This window comes from Mobula hypostoma, chromosome 6, assembly GCF_963921235.1.
Source record: "Mobula hypostoma chromosome 6, sMobHyp1.1, whole genome shotgun sequence".
Lineage (NCBI taxonomy): Eukaryota > Metazoa > Chordata > Chondrichthyes > Myliobatiformes > Myliobatidae > Mobula > Mobula hypostoma.
This window is the reverse complement of record NC_086102.1, coordinates 192,382,774-192,403,198: the sequence shown is the minus strand read 5'-3', so window position 1 is coordinate 192,403,198 and position 20,425 is coordinate 192,382,774. Positions and strand designations below refer to the sequence as shown.

The window sequence follows — 20,425 nt, the reverse complement described above, 5'->3', positions numbered from 1 at the left end:
CCGAAGGGCCTGTATTTTGCTGTATGTTTTCTATGTTTCTATGTTCTATGTAGTTTTACTCAATAAGCTCCATTTATTAAGACTAGGCTAATGTTTCCCACCATTCAAAATTAACTTCATTAGATTTGAAGCAGAATTCAGAGTATTTTTAAGAAGCAGTGGATAACCTGAAAGAATACGGAGAAAGACTGGGCTAAGACTAACTGGTTTATTTTTCAAAGTGACTACGAACATACTGTGGGCAAAATAACTTTGTTCAATATTGCAAAATTTTCTGATTCCAGTTATATCCAGTAAAGCATATTCCCATGTCTAAAAATACTTACGATCTTGGATTTAAAAACATCCAGAAGACCTGACAGATGATTATACTGATTTGGTGCTTTCCGAAGATGAACCATTTCAAAATCTGTCCGGATACCAGGGCCTTCGCATACACCAACGTACATTCGTCGCGACCTTTGTTGAATTTGCACAAACAGGGCTACCTGACTAAATTAAAATACATAATTAATTCACTTACCTCTACAATGATCCATCAATAAATGCTATCACCACTAGTAAATGGATCAGATTTTTATTAATTGTGCAGTTGCTAAATATATTTCAGCTGCATCTTTTCAAACATGAACTTTACTTTTACAATGGTTTAAACTTCCGAGCTTCACATCACATGGTAGAAAGAACAAAAACAAATTCCTCAACCAAAGCGCTGATTAGGGTTTATCAAAGACAGGCCATAATATTTAATTGGATGGGGCGAGGGACTTTACCTTATGGGAAACCACAGTATGGGTCGATGGAAGGGTTGGAGAGGAATGACCAGAGTCGTTCTGTGAAGATCAATAAACCAATTGTTTGAAATCAAATGACCATTCCTCCTATCTCAGGGTTGGGTGTGTCTGTACCCTCGCTGCCCAGTCCCCAGCCCAGCACTCCTCCTCTGCCATCTGCCCGACATCCTTCCCACAGCACTCCACCCTCGCCATACCCTAACGTCCTTTGCTCCACTAGATTTACAAACTTACTCTCTGCTCCATGTTGACAAATACAATGCTCTGCAAAAGTATTAGGTACACTAGCTATACCTGCCTCAGACATTTGCACAGTATTGTGTGTGCTCTAAATAAAGACAAACTCAAATGCTAAATGATACGTTACATCACAATCCAAAATACTTTCAATGTCTTAATGCCTAACAGTTAATATTAAAGACAATAATACTGATGCTTTAAAAGAAATGGGCAGAAATACCCATACTAACAATGACAGCTGACAAAACTGAATTAGCCATCGATACTGCCTTAAGTAAATAGGCAAATTTCAATATACAATAGGTCACAATATAACAGAGAATGATCAGAATTGTTTAAGACCACAGATACATCTCCACCAAGTGGAATCAGAAGTTTTCTATTTGCATACTGGTGTATTTCGGAGAGGGAAGGAAAGCAGCCAGATGTCACAGTATGTTGACAGGCTGACTAGGGGGAATACCATATTAGATCCAGTATTAGGTAATGAACTGGGTCAAGTCACAGATCTCTCCGTGGGTGAGCATCTGGGGGACAGTGACCACCGCTCCCTGGCCTTTAGCATTATCATGGAAAAGGACAGAATCAGAGAGGACAGGAAAATTTTTAATTGGGGAAGGGCAAATTATGAGGCTATAAGGCTAGAACTTGCAGATGTGAATTGGGATGATGCTTTTGCAGGGAAATGTACTATGGACATATGATCAATATTTAGGGATCTCCTGCAGGATGTTAGGGATAAATCTGTCCCGGTGAGGAAGATAAAGAATGGTAGGGTGAAGGAACCATGGGTGACAAGTGAGGTGGAAAATCTAGTCAGGTGGAAGAAGGCAGCATACATGAGGTTTAGGAAGCAAGGATCAGATGGGTCTATTGAGGAATATAGAGTAGCAAGAAAGGAGCTTAAGAAGGGGCTGAGAAGAGCAAGAAGGGGGCATGAAAAGGCCTTGGCGAGTAGGGTGAAGGAAAACCCCAAGGCATTCTTCAGTTATGTGAAGAACAAAAGGATGACAGGAGTGAAGGTAGGACCAATTAGAGATAAAGGTAGGAAGATGTGCCTGGAGGCTGTGGAAGTGAGCAAGGTCCTCAATGAATACTTCTCTTCAGTATTCACCCATGAGAGGGAACTTGATGACGGTGAGGACAATATGAGTGAGGTTGATGTTCTGGAGCATGTTGATATTAAGGGAGAGGAGGTGTTGGAGTTGTTAAAATACATTAGGACGGATAAGTCCCCGGGGCCTGACGGAATATTCTCCAGGCTGCTCCACGAGGCAAAGGAAGAGATTGCTGAGCCTCTGGCTAGGATCTTTACATCCTCGTTGTCCACGGGAATGGTACCCAAGGACTGGAGGGAGGCGAATGTTGTCCCCTTGTTCAGAAAAGGTAGTAGGGATAGTCCGGGTAATTATAGACCAGTGAGCCTTACGTCTGTGGTGGGAAAGCTGTTGGAAAAGATTCTTAGAGATAGGATCTATGGGCATTTAGAGAACCATGGTCTGATCAGGGACAGTCAGCATGGCTTTGTGAAGGGCAGATCATGTCTAACAAGCCTGATAGAGTTCTTTGAGGAGGTGACCAGGCATATAGATGAGGGTAGTGCAGTGGATGTGATCTGCATGGATTTTAGTAAGGCATTTGACAAGGTTCCACGAGGTAGGATCATTCAGAAAGTCAAAAGGAATGGGATCCAGGGAAGTTTTGGGTAGGCGTACTCAGAATTGGCTTACCTGCAGAAGGCAGAGGGTCGTGGTGAAGGGAGTACATTCGGATTGGAGGGTTGTGACTGGTGTTGTCCCACAAGGATCTGTTCTGGGACCTCTACTTTTCGCGATTTTTATTAACAACCTGGATGTGGGGGTAGAAGGGTGGGTTGGCAAGTTTGCAGACGTCACAAAGGTTGGTGGCTTTGTAGATAGTGTACAGGATTGTCAAAAATTGCCGAGAGGCATTGATAGGATGCAGAAGTGGGCTGAGAAGTGGGAGTTCAACCCGGAGAAGTGTGAGGTGGTACACTTTGGAAGGACAAACTCCAAGGAAGAGTACAAAGTAAATAGCAGGACATTTGATAGCGTGGAGGAGCAGATCGGGGTACATGTCCACAGATCCCTGAAAGTTGCCTCACAGGTAGATAGGGTAGTTAAGAAAGCTTATGGGGTGTTAGCTTTCATAAGTCGAGGGATAGAGTTTAAGAGTTGCGAGGTAATGATGCAGCTGTATGAAACTCTGGTTAGGCCAAACTTGCGAGTACTGTGTCCAGTTCTGGTTGCCTCACTATAGGAAGGATGTGGAACATTGGAAAGGGTACAGAGGAGATTTACCAGGATGCTGCCTGGTTTAGAAAGTACGCATTATGATCAGAGATTAAGGGAGCTAGGGCTTTACTCTGGAGAGAAGGATGAGAGGAGACATGATAGAGGTATACAAGATATTAAGAGGAATAGATAGAGTGGACAGCCAGCGCCTCTTCCCCAGGGCACCACTGCTCAATACAAGAGGACATGGCTTTAAGGTAAGGGGTGGGAAGTTCAAGGGGGTATTAGAGGAAGGCTTTCTTACTCAGAGAGTGGTTGGTGCGTAGAATGCACTGCCTGAGTCAGTGGTGGATGCAGATACAGTAGTGAAGTTTAAGAGACTGCTAGACAGGTATATGGAGGAATTTAAGGTGGGGGGGTTATATGGGAGGTCGGGTTTGAGGGTCGGCACAACATTGTGGGCCAAAGGGCCTGTACTGTGCTGTACTATTCTATGTTCTATATTCTATATATTGGTGTAAACGTCATATGAAGGAAAAGCAATGAGGTCCTGAAGAGAGAATTCAGAAAGCTGAGAAGCAAGACCTCCAAGGTAGTAATTTCTGGATTGTGACCATGCAATGCCTTGCACTAGTAACGGTAGAAATAGGATAATTTGGCAAATAAATACATTGCTGATTAGCTGGTGCAGGGGGCAAGGCTTCAGGTTCTTGAATCATTAAGATCTCTTCTGGGAGAGATATGACCTGCACCTGAACTCAAGGGGGTCCAATATTCTCACGGACAGGTTTGTTTGAGCTGTTGGGGAGGGTTTAAACTAATTTGGCAGGGGAGTGGGAATTGGAGTGAAGGGACTCAGGATAGGACAGATGGTAAAAAAGTAAAGATATCATGCAGTCAGACTGATAGGGAGGGTAAGTGGATGATAGGACAAAATTGCAGCTGGCAGGGTAAGCATCAGTGTATTAGGGATGCAGAATCAAAAAAGGGTAGCAAATAAAGTACTCAATGCATGGAGTATAAGAAATAGGGTGGATGATCTTGTTGCACTTTTACATGTTGTCAGGTATGATATTGTGGCCGTCACTGAATCGTGGCTGAAGGATGGTTGTAGTTGAGAGCTGAATGTCCAAGTTGACACATTGTATCGGATGGTTAGGAAAGTAGGAGGAGGTGGTGGCATGGCTCTGCTGGTAAAGAATTGCATCAAATCAATAGAAAGATTTGGCACAGGATTGGAAGATTTTGAATCCTTGAGTGTTGAACAAAGAAACTGCAAGGGTAAACGTCTCTGATGGCAATTATATACAGTAGCGGGGATGTGGACTACAGATTACAACAGGAAATAGAAAAGGCATGTGAAAAAGGGCAATGTTATGATAATCATGGGAGATTTTAACATGTAGGTAAATTAGGGAAATCAGGTTGGTAATAGATCCCAAAAGAGTGAATCTGTTGAATTGGATAGCTTTTTAGAGCAGTTTATCCTTGAGCCCACTAGGGGAATAGCTATACTGGATTGCATGTTATGTAACGAACTGGATAGTGATTAGGGAGCTTAATGTGAAGGACTCCTTAGGAGGCAATGATCACAATATGATTGAGTTCAATTTGAAATTAGGTAGGGAGAAAGTCTGAAATAGCATTATTTCAGTGCAGTAAAGGAAATTAGTGTTATGAGAGAGGAGTTGGCCAAAGCAAACTGGAAGGAGAGCAACACACATCGAAGTTGCTGGTGAACGCAGCAGGCCAGGCAGCATCTCTAGGAAGAGGTACAGACGACGTTTCAGGCCAAGACCCTTCGAAGCAACTTTGATGTGTGTTGCTTGAATTTACAGCGTCTGCAGAATTCCTCACGTTTGCGTTTTTAAACTGGAAGGAGATGTGGGCAAGGATAGCAGCACAGCAGCAATGGCTTGAGTTGCTGGGAAAAATGAGAAAGGTGCAGGATAGATGTATTTCAAAACCAAGTAAGTACTCAAGTGGCAAAGTAGTAAAACTGTGGCTGACAAGGGAAGTCAAAGCTAATGTAAAAGCAAATGAGAGGGCATACAACAAAGCAAAAATTAGCAGGAAGATATGAGGGTTGAGAAGCTTTTAAAAACCTACAGAAAGCAACTAAAAGAATCATTGGGAGGGAATAGATGAAATATGAAAGCATGCTAGCAAACAATATCAAGTTGGATAGAAAAAGTTATTAAAAAAAGAGATGTGAGTGACTATAGGACTACTAGAAAATGAGGCCAAGGAGATAGCAGATGAGCTAAATGAGTACTTTGCATCAGACTTCACTGTGGAAGACATTAGCAGCTTGCCAGGGTGTGAGGGAAGAGAAGTGAGTGCAGTTACTATTACAAGGGAGAAGGTGCACAAAAAGCAGAAAGTTCTAAAGGTGCATTAGTCACCCAGATCAGATGAAATGCACTCAAGGGTTCTGAATAATAGTCCTTACTATGGAGACATTAGTAATGATCTTTCAAGAATCATTGGATTCTTGCATGATTCCGGAGGACTGGAAAATTCCAAATGTCACTCCACTCTTTAAGAAAGGAAGGAGGCAGCAGAATGGAAATTATAGACCAGTTAGCCTTACCTCAGTGGTTGGGAAGATGTTGGGGGTTAATTGTTAAGGATGCAGTTATGGAGTACATGGCGACACAGGACAAGATAGGACAAAGTCAGCATGGTTTCCTTCAGGAAAGATCTTGCATGACAAACCTGGTGGAATTCTTTGAGGAGATTATATGCCGGATAGATAAATGGGATGCAGTGGATATTATAAATTTGGATTTTCAGAAGGCCTTTGACAAGGTTCCACACGAGGCTGCTTAGCAAGTTAAGAGTCCATGGTATTACAGGAAAGTTACTAGCACTGTTAGAGCATTGGTTGATTGGTATGAGGCAGGGAGTGAGAATAAAAGGATCCTTTTCTGGTTGGCTGCCAGTGACTAGTGGTCGGTGTTGGGACTGCTTCTTTTTAATGCTGTATATCAATGATTTAGATAATGGAATAGATGGCTTTGTTGCCAAGTTTGCAGATGATACAAAGATTGGTGGAGGGACAGGTCCTGTTGAGGAAACAGGAAGGCTGCAGATTAGGAGAATGGGCAACAGAGTGGCAAATGAAATACAAAGTTGGAAAATGCATGGTCATGCAATTTGGTAGTAGAAATAAATGTGCAAGACTATTTTCTAAATGGGGCGAAAATCTAAAGGGTAGTGAATTTGTAGAATTTGTTACCACAGGCAGCTATGGAGGCCAGGTTGTTGGGTGTATGTAAGGCAGAAATTGATAGGTTCTTGATTGGCCACTGCATCAAAGATTACAGGGAGAGAGTCAGGTGTGGGGCTGAGGAGGGAAAACAAAGGGACAGCCATGATTGAATGGTGGAGCAGACTCAATGGGCCAAATGGCCTAATTCCGTTCCTGTGTCTTAAGGTCTTGTTAAGCAAGCATAAATATTACTCCAATTTCTTAACTGAAGATTAATTGGATTGGCCACATGATCACCATATCTACACGAGCAGTACAGACTGGGAACCCAAACATTGTTTCTTAACCAGCATCTGCAGAATTCCTGTTGTTTCAGTGTTTCTTAAGGCTGATTTATACTTCTGCATTAAGTGGACGCTGTAACCTACGCAAGTGGCCCACGCGCGTTGGTGTGTCTGCGTTGCTCGGCAATTCACACACGTCACGCATGCGTACTGGCCCGCCCACCCGCGCAAGGCTTCATGGTCATGGTAGTCTTGGGATAACCAAGACGCGAGCGCCTTTTTTTGTGCAAAATGTGTCCTCCATAATTTCGGAGGTCTGTAAAGCTTTATGGAAAGCATTGCAGCCAGAGTTCCTTCCCTGCCCTTCAACGGGAAGCTATTGCAGCGTAAGATGACATGCCATGCTACCAAGCAGACCAATCACAGCTGCTGCAGTCTGTGTTGCCGCGATGTGTGGTTACATTTTGGGAGAGGTGCGCATCGCAGCAACGCAAGCTCTCGCGTAGGGTTTTGCGGCGACGCAGACCTTACGGCGACGCGTTGATGCAGAAGTATAAATCAGCCTTTAGTTTTCAAAACCATTTTATTTATAACACTCAAATAAAGTATTCTGTGGTATACTTACCACTCACAGGTATGGTAGGATGCAATATGTTACAAGTATTATTGATCAACTCATGTGAAAGTATCAATCAGAAATAGACCTCAAGTACCCTTCTTTGATAACCCATCTGTGAACATGTAATAAAATCCTCTTTCAAATATAAACTTACCAACCAGTGTTGCCCAAGGCAATGGAGACTGAGCTAAGCAGAATGTTACACTTCGATTCACTGATGACTGCATCATTCGTAGCTGCTGGAGCAATTATGACAAAATCTCGTAGACCATACCTAGGATAAGAAGTTCCAGAGACTAAGTTTGCTATTTATAGCTGTTCATCCTTGAGCATGAGTGGCAAGATGAATAGTTATAACCAATTATCTACAGTTAATCAATAATTTTTCTGTATGCAGTATATGTAAATAATGTATTTCTTCAACATAAATTTTCTATGTTACATAACTACTGATACTTATCTCAAATCAAAAGCATTTACAGTTTAGCTGTGCATGTCTTTATAGCATCAAATCGTATAGCTGGATACCCTGGAGCAGCCCAAAGAGCCACTGAATCATCCAAACCAGAAACAGGCTTTTTCAGTCCACTTTGCAATGCCAATCCACATTCATTTCATTTACCTGCTTCAGGCTTAAATCCCTCCACTTTTCCAATCTAGTTACCCGCCCAAATATTCTTTAAACCTCCTATAGTGTGCTGATTAAAACGACGAGGGAAATTGAAACAGAGGGGAATGCAGAAGGTGAGCGTTGCCTGCCTGCCTTTTATTCTCTCTGCTACTGGAGAGGGTAGAGCCTGCCGCTATGCTCAGAGAACGTTATCCAGGTTTTCTGCATTTTGGATATGTACTTGAACTCTAGTGTTTTTTCAGTCATATAGTATTTAATACTGTGTTTTTCACCCAATCTTCCACATTTTTGTTCCTATGGGGAAGGGGGATTTGAGGGTTGATGTCCGCATTCCATTTTTGTTCATTTTTTTTGTGCAGGGAAGGCAGAGTTGTGGGTTGGTGACCATGCTGCCTTTCTTGGTTTCATGGATACCTGGAGAAGAAGAATTTCTGAATTGTACACTGTGATAATAAATGAACCTTTAAAAGGATGTATTGGCATTGGAAAGGTTCATGAAAACGATTCCAGGGATGAAAGGATTTACATAGAGGGAGTGTTTGATGGCTCTGGGCCTGTACTTGTTAGAATTTAGAAGGCTGGGTGGGGATCTCATTGAAACCTATCAAATATTGAAAGGACAAGATAAAGTAGATGTGGAGAGGATGTTTCCTACAGTGGGTGAGTCTGGGACCAGAAGCCACAGCCTCAGAATAGAGGGGCGTGCATTTAGAAAAGAGATGAGGAGGATTTTTTTTAGCCAGAGGGTGGTGAATCTGTAGAATTCATTGCCACAGGTGGCTGTGGAGGTCAGATCATTGGGTATATTTAGAAGTGGAGGTTGATAGGTTCTTGATTTGTCAGTGTCAAAGATTACAGGGAGAAGGCAGGAGATTGGGGTTGAGAGGGATAAAAAAAAATATCAGCCATGATGGAACAATGGAGCAGGCTCGGTGGGTCAAATGGCCTAATTCTGATTCTATATCTTATGGTCTCAGGTTAAGGACCTGCATCAGAAATGTCTTATTTACTATTCTATCCACCTGTGTCACCACTTTCAGTGAGCAGTGAACACGTAGTCCAAGATCCCTACTATTTACAGAGATTGGGAAAATCAGGTTGGTGTCCGATCATAAGAGAGGGAATTTGTTGAATGCCTATAAGATGGCTGCTTAGAGCAGCTTGTGCTTGAGCATCCTTGGGTAAAGGCCATCTTAGATTGGGTGTTGTGTAATAACACAGAATTTATTAGGGAGCTTAAGGTAAAAAAAAACCCTAAGGAGGCAGCGATCATAATATGATTCAATTCCTATTGCAATTTGAGAGGGATAAGTACAAGTCAGATGTATCAGTATCACAATAGAATAATGGGAATTACAGGGGCATGAGAGAGGAGCTTACCCAGGTGGATTGGAGGGGGATACTGGTGGGGATGATGTCAGAGCAGAGCTGGCTGAAGATCCTGGGAATAGTTTACAAGGTGCAGGACAGATATGTCCCATGGAAGAAGTAGTTTTCAAATGGATGGAGCAGGCAACCGTGGCTGACAAGGGAAGTGAAAGGATGCACAAAGGCCAAAGAAAGGGCATATAATGTAGAAAAAGAGAGTGGGAAGCTAAATGATTGGGAAGTCTTTAAAATCCAACAAACTAGCCAAGAAAATAAAGCAGGATACCAAAAGTTTTTTCAGTTATATAATGAGTAAAAGGGAGATGAGAGTTGATATTGAACTATTGGAACATAATACTGGTGAGGTAGTAATGGGGGACAAAAAATGGCAGATGAACATAATGGGTACTTTGCATCTGTCTTCACTGTGGAAGACATCAGCAGTGTGCCAGAGGTCCGTGAGTGTCACGGAGCAGGAGAGAGTGCATTACTATTACAAAGGCAAAAGTGCCAGGCAAACTGAAAGTTCCAAGGTGGACAAGTCACCTGGACCAGTTAGACTACATCCCAGAGTTCTAAAAGAGTTTGCTGAAGAGATAGCAGATGCATTGGTTGTGATCTTTCAACAATCAATTCGGCTCTTGCTGGGCATTTTGGTTCATTCATCGGATTATGTGTTGGGAATAGCATATTGTTTCCAGTTAAAAAATTGCTTTAATTAGATTTCTGAAGGTGCTGTGAATAGAAGAGAAAAAAATGATTGAATTGACAGCTTTTTAAAATGATTAAGTAAAACAACAAATTGTACTACTGCTAAATGTTACAGTTTTGTTGATCCCCTCAATCCCAAGTATATTGGAATAGTCAGCGTGACTTTGTCAAGGGCAGCTCATGCCTTACAAACCTGATTAAATTCTTTGAGGACATAACAAAACAAAACACATTGATGAAAGTAGAGTAGTGGATGTAGAGTATATGGATTTCAGTAAGGCATTTGATAAGGTTCCCCATGTGAGGCTCATTCAGAAAGTAATGAGGCCTGGGATCCAAGGAGACCTTGCTATGTGGATCCAGACTGGCTTGCCCACAAAAGGCAAAGGTTGGTTGCAGATATTTCGTATTCTACATGGAGGACAGTGACCAGTGGTGTTCACCAAGGATCTGTTCTGAGAACCTCCCCACCAACCTTTGTGATTTTTATAAACGATCTGGATGAGGAAGTAGAAGGGTGGGTAAGTAAGTTTGCTGATGACACAAAGGTTGGGGGTGTTGTGGATAGTCTGGAGGGTTATCAGGAGTTATATCGTGACATTGATAGGATGCAGAACTGGGCTGTGAAGTGGTAGATGGAGTTTAACCCAGACGAGTGTGAGGTGGTTCATTTCGGTAGGTCAAATTTGAAGACAGATTATAACATTAATGGCAAGACTCTTGGTAGTGTGGAGGGTCAGGGAGATCTTAGGGTCCGTGTCCATAGGACACTCAAAGCTGCTACGCAGGTTGACTCTGTGGTTCAGAAGGCGTACGGTGCATTAGCTTTCATCAACCATGGAATTGAGTTTATGAGCCGAGAGGTAATGTTATAGCTATATAGGACCCTGGTCAGACCCCACTTGGAGTACTGTGTTCAGTTCTGGTCACAAGGATGTGGATACTGTAGAGAGAATGCAGAGAAGATTTACAAGAATGTTCCCTGGACTGGAGAGCATGCCTCACAAGAATAGGTTGAGTGAACTTGGCCTTTTCTCCTTGGAGCGACAGAGGATGAGAGGTGACCTGATACAGCTGTATAAGATGATGGGAGGCATTGATCGTGTGGATAGCCAGAGGCTTTTTCCCAAGGCTGAAATGGCTAACACAAGGAAACATAGGTTTAAGGTGCTTAGAAGTAGCTACAAGTTAGATGTCAGAGCTTAGTTTTCCCACACAGAGAGTGGTGGATTCGTGGAATGCACTGTCAGCAACGGTGGTAGAGGCAGACACAATAGGGTCTTTTAAGAAACTCTTAGATAGGTACATGGAGCTTAGAAAAATAGAGGGCTATGTGGTAGGGAAATTCTAGGCATTTTATTAAGTAGGTTACATGGTCAGCACAACATTGTGGGCCGAAGGGCCTGTAATGTGCTGAAGATTTCTATGTTCTATGAATCACTTGATTCTGGCACGGTTCTGGAGGACTGGAAAATTATAAATGTCACTCCACTCTTTATGAAGGGAGGAAGACAAAAGACAGGAAATTATAGGCCAGTTAGCCTAATCTCAGTAATTGGGAAAGTGTGAGGTCCATTATTAAGGAGGTGGTTTCAGGGTACTTGGAGACTAATGATAGGTCATATTCAGCATTGTTTCATGCCTGACAAATCTGTTAAGAGTTCTTCGAGGAAGTAAGGGGAAGTTAAGAGGGTGGACAAAGGAGAGGCAGTGAGTGTCATTTACTTGGATTGTAAGTATTTGATAAGATGCCACACATGAGGCTGCTAAACAAGGTAAAATCCCATGGCATTACAGGAAAACTAGTGGGACGGATAGAGGAATGGTTGACAGGCAGGAGGCAGGAATAAAGGGGACCTTTTCTGGTTGGCTGTCAGTGACTAGTACTGTTCCTCAGGGGGCAGTATTGGGACTCTACTTTTCACATTGCTTGTCAATGATTTAGATAATGGAATTGATGGCTTTGTGGCAAAGTTTGCCATAAAGATAAGAAGATAGGAGGAGGGGTAGGTAGTGCTGAGGAAGTAATGTGACACTGGTCAGGCCACACTTGGGAGTACAGTCAACAGTTTTGAGCCCCATATATCAAAAAGGATGTGCTGTCATTGGAGAGAGTTCAAAGAAAGTTCATGAGGATGATTCCAGGAATGAAGAGATTAACATATGAGAAGTGCTTCGCAGCTTTAGGCCTGTACTCACTGGAATTTAAAAGAATATAGGGTGCTCTCATTGAATTCTACCAAAGGTTGAAAGAACTAGATAAGGCAGATACGGAAAGGATATTTATTAAGGTGGGGGTGTCCAGAACTAGAGGGCACAACCTCAAAATTGAGGGGCGACCCTTTAGAACAGAGGTAAGGAGGAATCTTTTTAGCCAGAATGTAGTGAATCTGTGGAAATGCTCTGCCACAGACAGCTGTGGAGATTTAAAGCAAAATTTGATAGTTTCCTGATTGTCAGGGCGTCAAAGGTTATGGTGAGAAGGCAGGTACGTGACATTGAGTGGGACATGGGATCAGTAACGATGGAGTGGCGGAGCAGAGGCTATAGGCTGAATAGCCTAATTCTGCTCCCATGTCTTCTGGTCTCATGGAATCTGCTCTGCCATTTCTTCATGGCAAATCCAATTTTCCTCTCAGCTCCAATCTCCTGCCTTCTCCCCCCCCCCCTTCCCTTCATTCCCTGACCAATCAAGAATCTTTCAACCTCTGCCTTAAATATAAATAAAGACTTGGACCTCACAGCTGCCTGTGGCAAAGAATTCCACAGATTCACCACTGTCTGGCTAAAGGAATTCCTCCTCATCTCCCTTCGAAAAGGGCTCCCCTCTCTTCTGAGGCTCCATCCTCTGGTCTTAGACTCTCCCAGCATAGGAAACATCCTCTCCACATCCAGGCCTTTCACCATTCAATAAGTTTCAGTGAGGTTACCCCTCATTTTTCTGAATTCTTGTGAATAAAGGCCCAGAGTGATCAAACACCCTCTTCATATGACAAGCAGTTCAACCCTGGAATCATTTTCGTGATCCTTCTTTGAATCCTCTTCAGTTTCAGCACATCCTTTCTGAGATAAGGAGACCAAAACTGCTCCCAATACTCCAAGTGAGGTTTCACCAGGGCTTTATAGAGCTTCAATATTACATCCTTGCTTTTAGATTTTGGTCTCTTGAAATGAATGCCAGAAGTCTTGGTACACATTGGTACCAATGACAGAGGTAGAAAAAGGGAGGAGGTCCTGAAGAGAGAATTCAGGGAGTTGGGTAGAAGCTGAAAAGCAGGACATCCAGGGTAGTAATCTTAAGACTGCTGCCTGTGCCACGTGCTAACGAGCGCAAGAATAGCATGATCAGGCATATTAATGTGTGGCTGAGAGTCTGGTGTAAGGGGCAGGGCTTCAGGTTCCTGGACCACTGGGGCCTCTTCTGGGGGAGGTACGACCTGTACAAAAAGGACGGCGGGCAGGTTTAATAGAGCTGTTCGGGAGGGTTTAAACTAAATTGGCAGAGGGATGGGAACCGGAACGATAGGGCTGAGGAAGGGGAAAACAGAAATAAATCAAAGATAGCGTGCAACAGAAATGATAGAAAGGACAGACAGGAGGTGAGGCATAATCACAGGATGAGTTACAGGGCAACGGAGACGTGATGCAATTAAAACAGAAAGCTACAAATACTGGACTGAAAATGTTATATTTGAATGCATGCAGCATAAGAAATAAAATGGACAATCTTGAAATTCAGCTACAGATTAGCAAGCATTACATCATGGCCATCTCTGAAATTTGGCTAAAGGCTAGTTGCCATTGGGAGCTTAACGTCCAAGGATACACAGTGTATCCAAAAAATAGGTTAGTAGGCAGAGGGGATGGTGTGGCCCTGAGTACAAGTAATGATATTAAATCATTAGAAAAGGATGACATAGGATCGGAAGGTATAGAGTCTCTATGGGTTGAGTTAAGAAATGACAAGGGTAAAAGAGCCCTAATAGCAGTTGCATTCAGGCCTCCAAACAGCAGCGGGGATGTGGATTACAAATTACAGCAGGAGATAGAAAAGGTGTGTCAGAAGGAACAATGTCACGATAATCATTGGGGAGTTTAACATGAAAGTGAATTGGGAAAACCAGGCCAGTACTGGATCTCAAGAGAGAGAATTTATAGAATGTCTAAAGGATGGCTTTTTAGAACAGCTTGTTGTTGAACCCACTAGGGGATTGGCTATGCTGGATTGGGTGATGTGCAATGGTCCTGAGGTGATAAGAGAGTTTAAGGTTAAGGAACCCTTAGGGAACAGTGATCACAATATGATCGAGTTCACTTTGAAATTTGAGAAGGAGAAACTAAATTCCAATGTGTCAGTATTTCAGTGGAATAAAGGAAATTACAATGGTGTGAGAGGGGAACTGGCCAAGGTTGACTGGAAAGGGACACAAGCAGGAAGGACAGCAGAGCAGCAATGACTGGAGTTTCTGAGGAAAATGAAGGAAGTGCAAGACAGATATGCTCCAAATAAGAAGAAATTTTCGAATGGAAGAAGGATACTACCATGGCTGACAAGTGAAGTCACAGCCAAAGTAAAAGCAAAAGAGAAGACATACGAGGAAGCCAAAGCCAGTGGGAAGATAGAGAATTGGGAAGCTTCAAAAAATTTGCAGAAGGAAACTAAGAAGGTCATTAGGAAGGAAAAGATGAATTATGAAAGGAAGCTGGCGACTAATATCAAAGTAGATACTAAAAGCTTTTTTCAGTATATAAAGGGTAAAAGAGAGTCAAGGTAGATATAGGACCAATACAAAATGACGCTGGAGATATTGTAATAAGAGACGCAGAGATGGCAGAGGAACTAAATGTGTAGTTTACATCAGTCTTCACAGTGCAAGACATCTGCAGTATGCTGGACATTCAAGTGTCAGGGAAATGACGAATGTGCAGTGAAAATTACGACTTAGAAGGTACTCAACAAGCTTAATGGTCTGAGGGCAGATAAATCTCAAAGACCTGATGGAATGCACCCTCAGCTTCTAAAGCAAGTAGCTGGAGAGATTGCGGATGCATTAACACTGATCTTTCAAGAATCGATAGATTCTGGCACTGTACCAGATGACTGGAAAATTACACATGTTACTCCGCTATTTAAGGAGGGTGAGAGGCAGCAGAAAGGAAACTATAGACCTGTTACCCTGACATCAGTGGTTGGGAAGTTGTTGGAATCAATTGTTAGGGATGAGATTACGGAGAACCTGGAGGCACAGGACAAGACAGGCCAAAGCCAACATGGTTTCCTGAAAGGAAAATCCTGCCTGACAAACCTACTGCAACTTTTTGAGGAAATTACAAGCAGGGTAGACAAAGGAGATGCAGTGGATGTGGTGTACTTGGATTTTCAGAAGGCCCTTGACAAGGTGCCACACACGAGGTTGCTTAGCAAGATAAGATCCCATGGAATTACAGGGGAGTTACTACAGGTCCACAATCTCTTATCCGAAATCCTTGGGCCCAGTTGCATTTCAGAATTCAGAATTTTTCAGATTTCAGATCCCCCCAACCCTCGATACCAAAATACACGTATGCTCAAGTCCCTTATTTAATCTGTCTCAGTGCGGTGGACTTTAGGACCCAGCGGCGCACCAAATCTACGCACGTCCTCCCATATACTTTAAGTCATCTTTACTTATAATATCTAATACAATGTAAATGCTATGTAAATAATTGATATACTGTATTGTTTAGGGAATAACGACTAGAAGAAATTTTATTTCCAACAAAAACATTCAATAAAACATAAAAATATACAGCTTCAAATGAACCAAATCAAACACATGGTAAATGACTTATTGGAATAAATGCAGAACGTCACTGTCACTATCACTATAAAACTTCAGTAACTTGTCTTTCTGTTTATTTAAATCATATAGTGATAATTCCGACACTATTTTCTTCAGTAAGACACCACACAGACACACCACGATCAAGCTTCTGCAATAACTCCACTTTCTGTGTTATTGATAGAGAAGATCCCTTCTCTTTTTCTCATTGTTACCCATAGGGGTATCTGCAGCTCTTTTTGACATTTTCACAGTGAAATTAAACACAAAGTCAACAGTGCCCACAAAATATCAGAGAACAGCAAATACACGTGTAACCAGTACAAGCACTGAGCCACAACTGACGTCTGGTGGCCTCTGCTAGTGTTGCCACGCCACACCCAAGTGACGTCAGCTGTTGGCGAAAAAAACTTCAGTTTTCGGAACTTTTCGGATTTCAGAATTTCGGATAAAGGGATGTCCACCTGTAGCATGCTGCCTGGCTCTGCCGGTTACCGTGGAGTTCCACACGGGTCAGTGTTGGGACCACTGCTTTTTACGATGTATGTCAATGATTTGGACTATGGGATTAATGGATTTGTGGTTAAATTTGCCGATGATACAAAGATAGGTGGAACAGTGGGGTAGCCACATGGAGAGAATATTGATGGGCTCACAGAGTGCATCGCTGATTACATCAACTTCTACGTGGTCTGCAATGTTCTGACAAGAACTGTCCTTTGTTATTCAAATACAAGCCATGGGTGACAAAGGACATTAAGGACATCCTGAAGGCTAAAAAGAGGGCATTTAGAGATGGAAATAGGGAGGAGCTGAGGGCAATACAGAGGGACCTGAAAGCCAGGATCAGGGAGGCTAAAGACAGGTACAGAAGGAAGCTTGAGTGGAAACTCCAGCAGGACAACATGAGAGAGGTCTGGAGGGGGATCAGGACCATCACTGGGTTCCGGCAAACTAGCAACAGAGGAGCTGAAGGCAGTGTGGACAGGGCCAATGAACTTAACCTGTTCTTTAACAGATTTGACAGTGGGGTCCCTGCCCATCCCCTACATGAGTCATCTGTTGTTGGCCCCCAACCAACACATATTCCACTCTCCCCTCCTACCCCTCCTCACAGTCCCCCACCCTGCTCTCATGACTATGCCCCTTCCCCACACGAAACCACCACGGTGAGCTTCACAGCTGAACAGGTGAGAAGACAGCTGAAACATCTCAACCCAAGCAAGGCTGCAGGACCGGATGGTGTCAGTACCAGGGTGCTCAAAGCCTGTGCCCCTCAGCTATGTGGAGTATTTCGTCATGTCTTCAACCTGAGCCTGAGGCTCTGGAGGGTTCCTGTACTGTGGAAGACATCCTGCCTCGCCCCTGTGCCGAAGACGATGCACCCCAGCAGCCTCAATGACTATAGACCGGTGGCATTGACCTCCCACATCATGAAGACCCTGGAGAGACTTGTTCTGGAGCTGCTCCGGCCTATGTTCAGGCCACACTTAGATCTCCTCCAGTTCGCCTACCAGCCCCGACTAAGAGTTGAGGATGCCATCGTCTTCCTGCTGAACCGTGTCTATGCCCACCTGGACAAGCCAGCGAGCACTGTGAGGGTCATGTTTTTTTGACTTCTCCAGTGCGTTCAACACCATCCGCCCTGCTCTGCTGAGGGAGAAGCTGACAGCGATGCAGGCAGATGCTTCCCTGATGTCCTGGATTCTTGATTACCTGACTTGCAGTCCACAGTACGTATGCTTGCAACAGTGTGTGTCCGACAGAGTGATCAGCAGCACTGGGGCTCCACAGGGGACTGTCTTGTCTCCCTTTCTCTTCACCATTTACACCTCGGACTTCAGCTACTGCACAGAGTCTTGTCATCTACAGAAGTTTTCTGATGACGCTGCCATAGTTGGATGCATCAACAAGGGAGATGAGGCTGAATACAGGGCTATGGTAGGAAACTTTGTCACATGGTGTGAGCAGAATTATCTGCAGCTTAACGTGAAAAAGACTAAGGAGCTGGTGGTAGACCTGAGGAGAGCTAAGGTACCAGTGACCCCTGTTCCCATCCAGGGGGTCAGTGTGGACATGGAGGATTACAAATACCTGGGGATACGAATTGACAATAAACTGGACTGGTCAAAGAACACTGAGGCTGTCTACAGGAAGGGTCAGAGCCGCCTCTATTTCCTGAGGAGACTGAGGTCCTTTAACATCTGCCGGATGATGCTGAGCATGTTCTACGAGTCTGTGGTGGCCAGTGCCATCATATTTGCTGTTGTGTGCTAGGGCAGCAGACTGAGGGTAGCAGACACCAACAGAATCAACAAACTCATCCGTAAGGCCAGTGATGTTGTGGGGATAGAACTGGACTCTCTGACAGTGGCGTCTGAAAAGAGGATGCTGTCCAAGTTGTACGCCATCTTGGACAATGTCTCCCATCCACTACATAATGTACTGGTTGGGCAAAGGAGTACATTTAGCCAGAGACTCATTCCACCGAGATGCAACACAGCGTGATAGGAAGTCATTCCTCCCTGTGGCCATCAAACTTTACAACTCCTCCCTTGGAGGGTCAGACACTCTGAGCCAATAGGCTGGTCCTGGACTTATTTCATAATTTACTGGTGTAATTTACATATTACTATTTAACTATTTATGGTTCTATTACTTTTTATTATTTATGGTGCAACTGTAATGAAAACCAGTTTCTCCCAGGATCAATAAAGTATGATTTAGATAGTTTAGGTGAATGGGCAAAGAAGTGGCAAATGAAATACAATGTTGGAAAGTGTATGGCCATGCACTTTGGTGGAAGAAATATTGCAGATATGCAAAGGGACTTGGGACTCCTTGTGCAGGATATCCGAAAGGTTAATCTCAAGGTTGAGTCGGTGGTGAAGATGGCGAATGCAATGTTGGCATTCATTTCTAGAGGTATACAATGTAGCTGCAGGGATGTGATGTTGAGGCTCAAAGGCAGGGGTCCCCAACCTTTTTTGCACCGCGGACGGTTTAATATTGATAATAATCTTGCGGACCGACCGACCAGGGGGGAGGGGAGGTTTTCAAGTAGGGTTAAACTCACCACTACATGTCTTTTACAGTGAGGGTTGCCAACTTTCTCACTTCGAAATAAGGGACAAAAGTAGCAATCAAATCCCAGGACACTACCCCACAAAAGACTACCACGACCATGAAGCCTTGCGCAGGCACCTGTGTGCGCATGAGCGTACGTGCCGATTTTTTTCCCCACAAATCAGTTTTGCCTTCATCTTCCTGACTATACTGTACATACATTATTTCTACTTCATATAGGCTGTGTATTTATCATATCATTCCTGCTTTTATTATATGTTAGTGTTATTTATTTTCGGTTTTATGTGTTATTTGGTATGATTTGTTAGGTTATTTTTTGGGTCTGGGAACGGTCAAAAATTTTTCCCAGATAAATTAATGGTAATTGCTTCTTCGCTTCACGCCATTTTGGCATGAAAGGTTTCATAGGAATGCTCTACCTTAGCGGGGGAAATATGGGACAAACCAATTTAGCCCAATTTTCAGGATGTCCCGGCAAATACAGGACAGTTGGCAACCCTATGTTCAAGTTCAACAGTGCGTGACAGAATGAGGAAAGGTGTAGCTGACTCATATCGTTTCCTCACGACCCGGTAGCACATGCTCTGCGGTCCGGTACCGATCCACGGCCCAGTGGTTAGGGACCGCTGCTATAAGGTACTCATGAGACCACACTTGGAAGTACTGTGTGCAGTTTTGGGCTCCTTATTTGAGAAAGGATTTATTGACATTGGAGAGGATTCAGAGAAAATTCGTGAGAATGATTCCAGAAATGAAAGGGTTACCGTATGAGGAACGCCTCGCAGCTGTTGGGCTGTATTCACTGGAGTTCAGGATATTCAGCAGGGATCTAATGGAAACATTCCGAATATTAAAAGGCCTGAACAGATTAGATATGGCAAAGTTATTTCCCATGGGGAGTCTAGGACAAGAGGGCACAACTTCAGGATTGAAGGACGTCCATTTAAAACAGACATGCAGAGAAATTACTTCAGTCAGAGGGTGGTAAATCTGTGGAATTTGTTGCCACGAGCGGGCTGTAGAGGCCAAGTCATTGGGTGCATTGAAGGCAGAGGTAGATAGGTAGTTGATTAGCCAGGGCATCAAAGAGTATGGGGAGAAGGCAGGGGAGTGGGGATGACTGGACGAATTGAATCAGCCCATGATTGAATGGCGGAGTGGACGATGGGCCAACTGGCCTACTTCTGCTCCTATATCTTATGGTCTTATGAATGCTAACATCGCATTTGCCTTCCTCACAACAGATCCAACCTACAAATTAACCTTTCGGGAATCCTGCACAAGGACTCCCAAGTCCCTTTTAGTCTAAGATTTTTGTATTTTCTCTCCATTTAGAAAATAGTCAACCCTTTGATAGTGTAGGGGATTGTCGAAGATTGCAGAGAGACATTGAAAGGATG

The 20,425-nt window shown here is 43.5% G+C and overlaps 1 protein-coding gene across 4 annotated transcripts in view; it reads right to left on the bottom strand.

The window, feature by feature from the left end:
* The window catches only part of rab3gap1 (RAB3 GTPase activating protein subunit 1), a 135,029-nt gene that overhangs the window by 92,273 nt on the left and 22,331 nt on the right, over positions 1–20,425 (bottom strand). For all 4 annotated transcript variants that reach the window (XM_063052500.1, XM_063052501.1, XM_063052503.1 and 1 more), the window contains 2 exons: positions 7,561–7,680; positions 327–492 (listed from right to left, as the gene is read on the bottom strand). In XM_063052500.1, the coding sequence (XP_062908570.1) occupies positions 327–492; positions 7,561–7,680 (286 nt within the window). The remainder of the gene's footprint in view (positions 1–326; positions 493–7,560; positions 7,681–20,425) is intronic.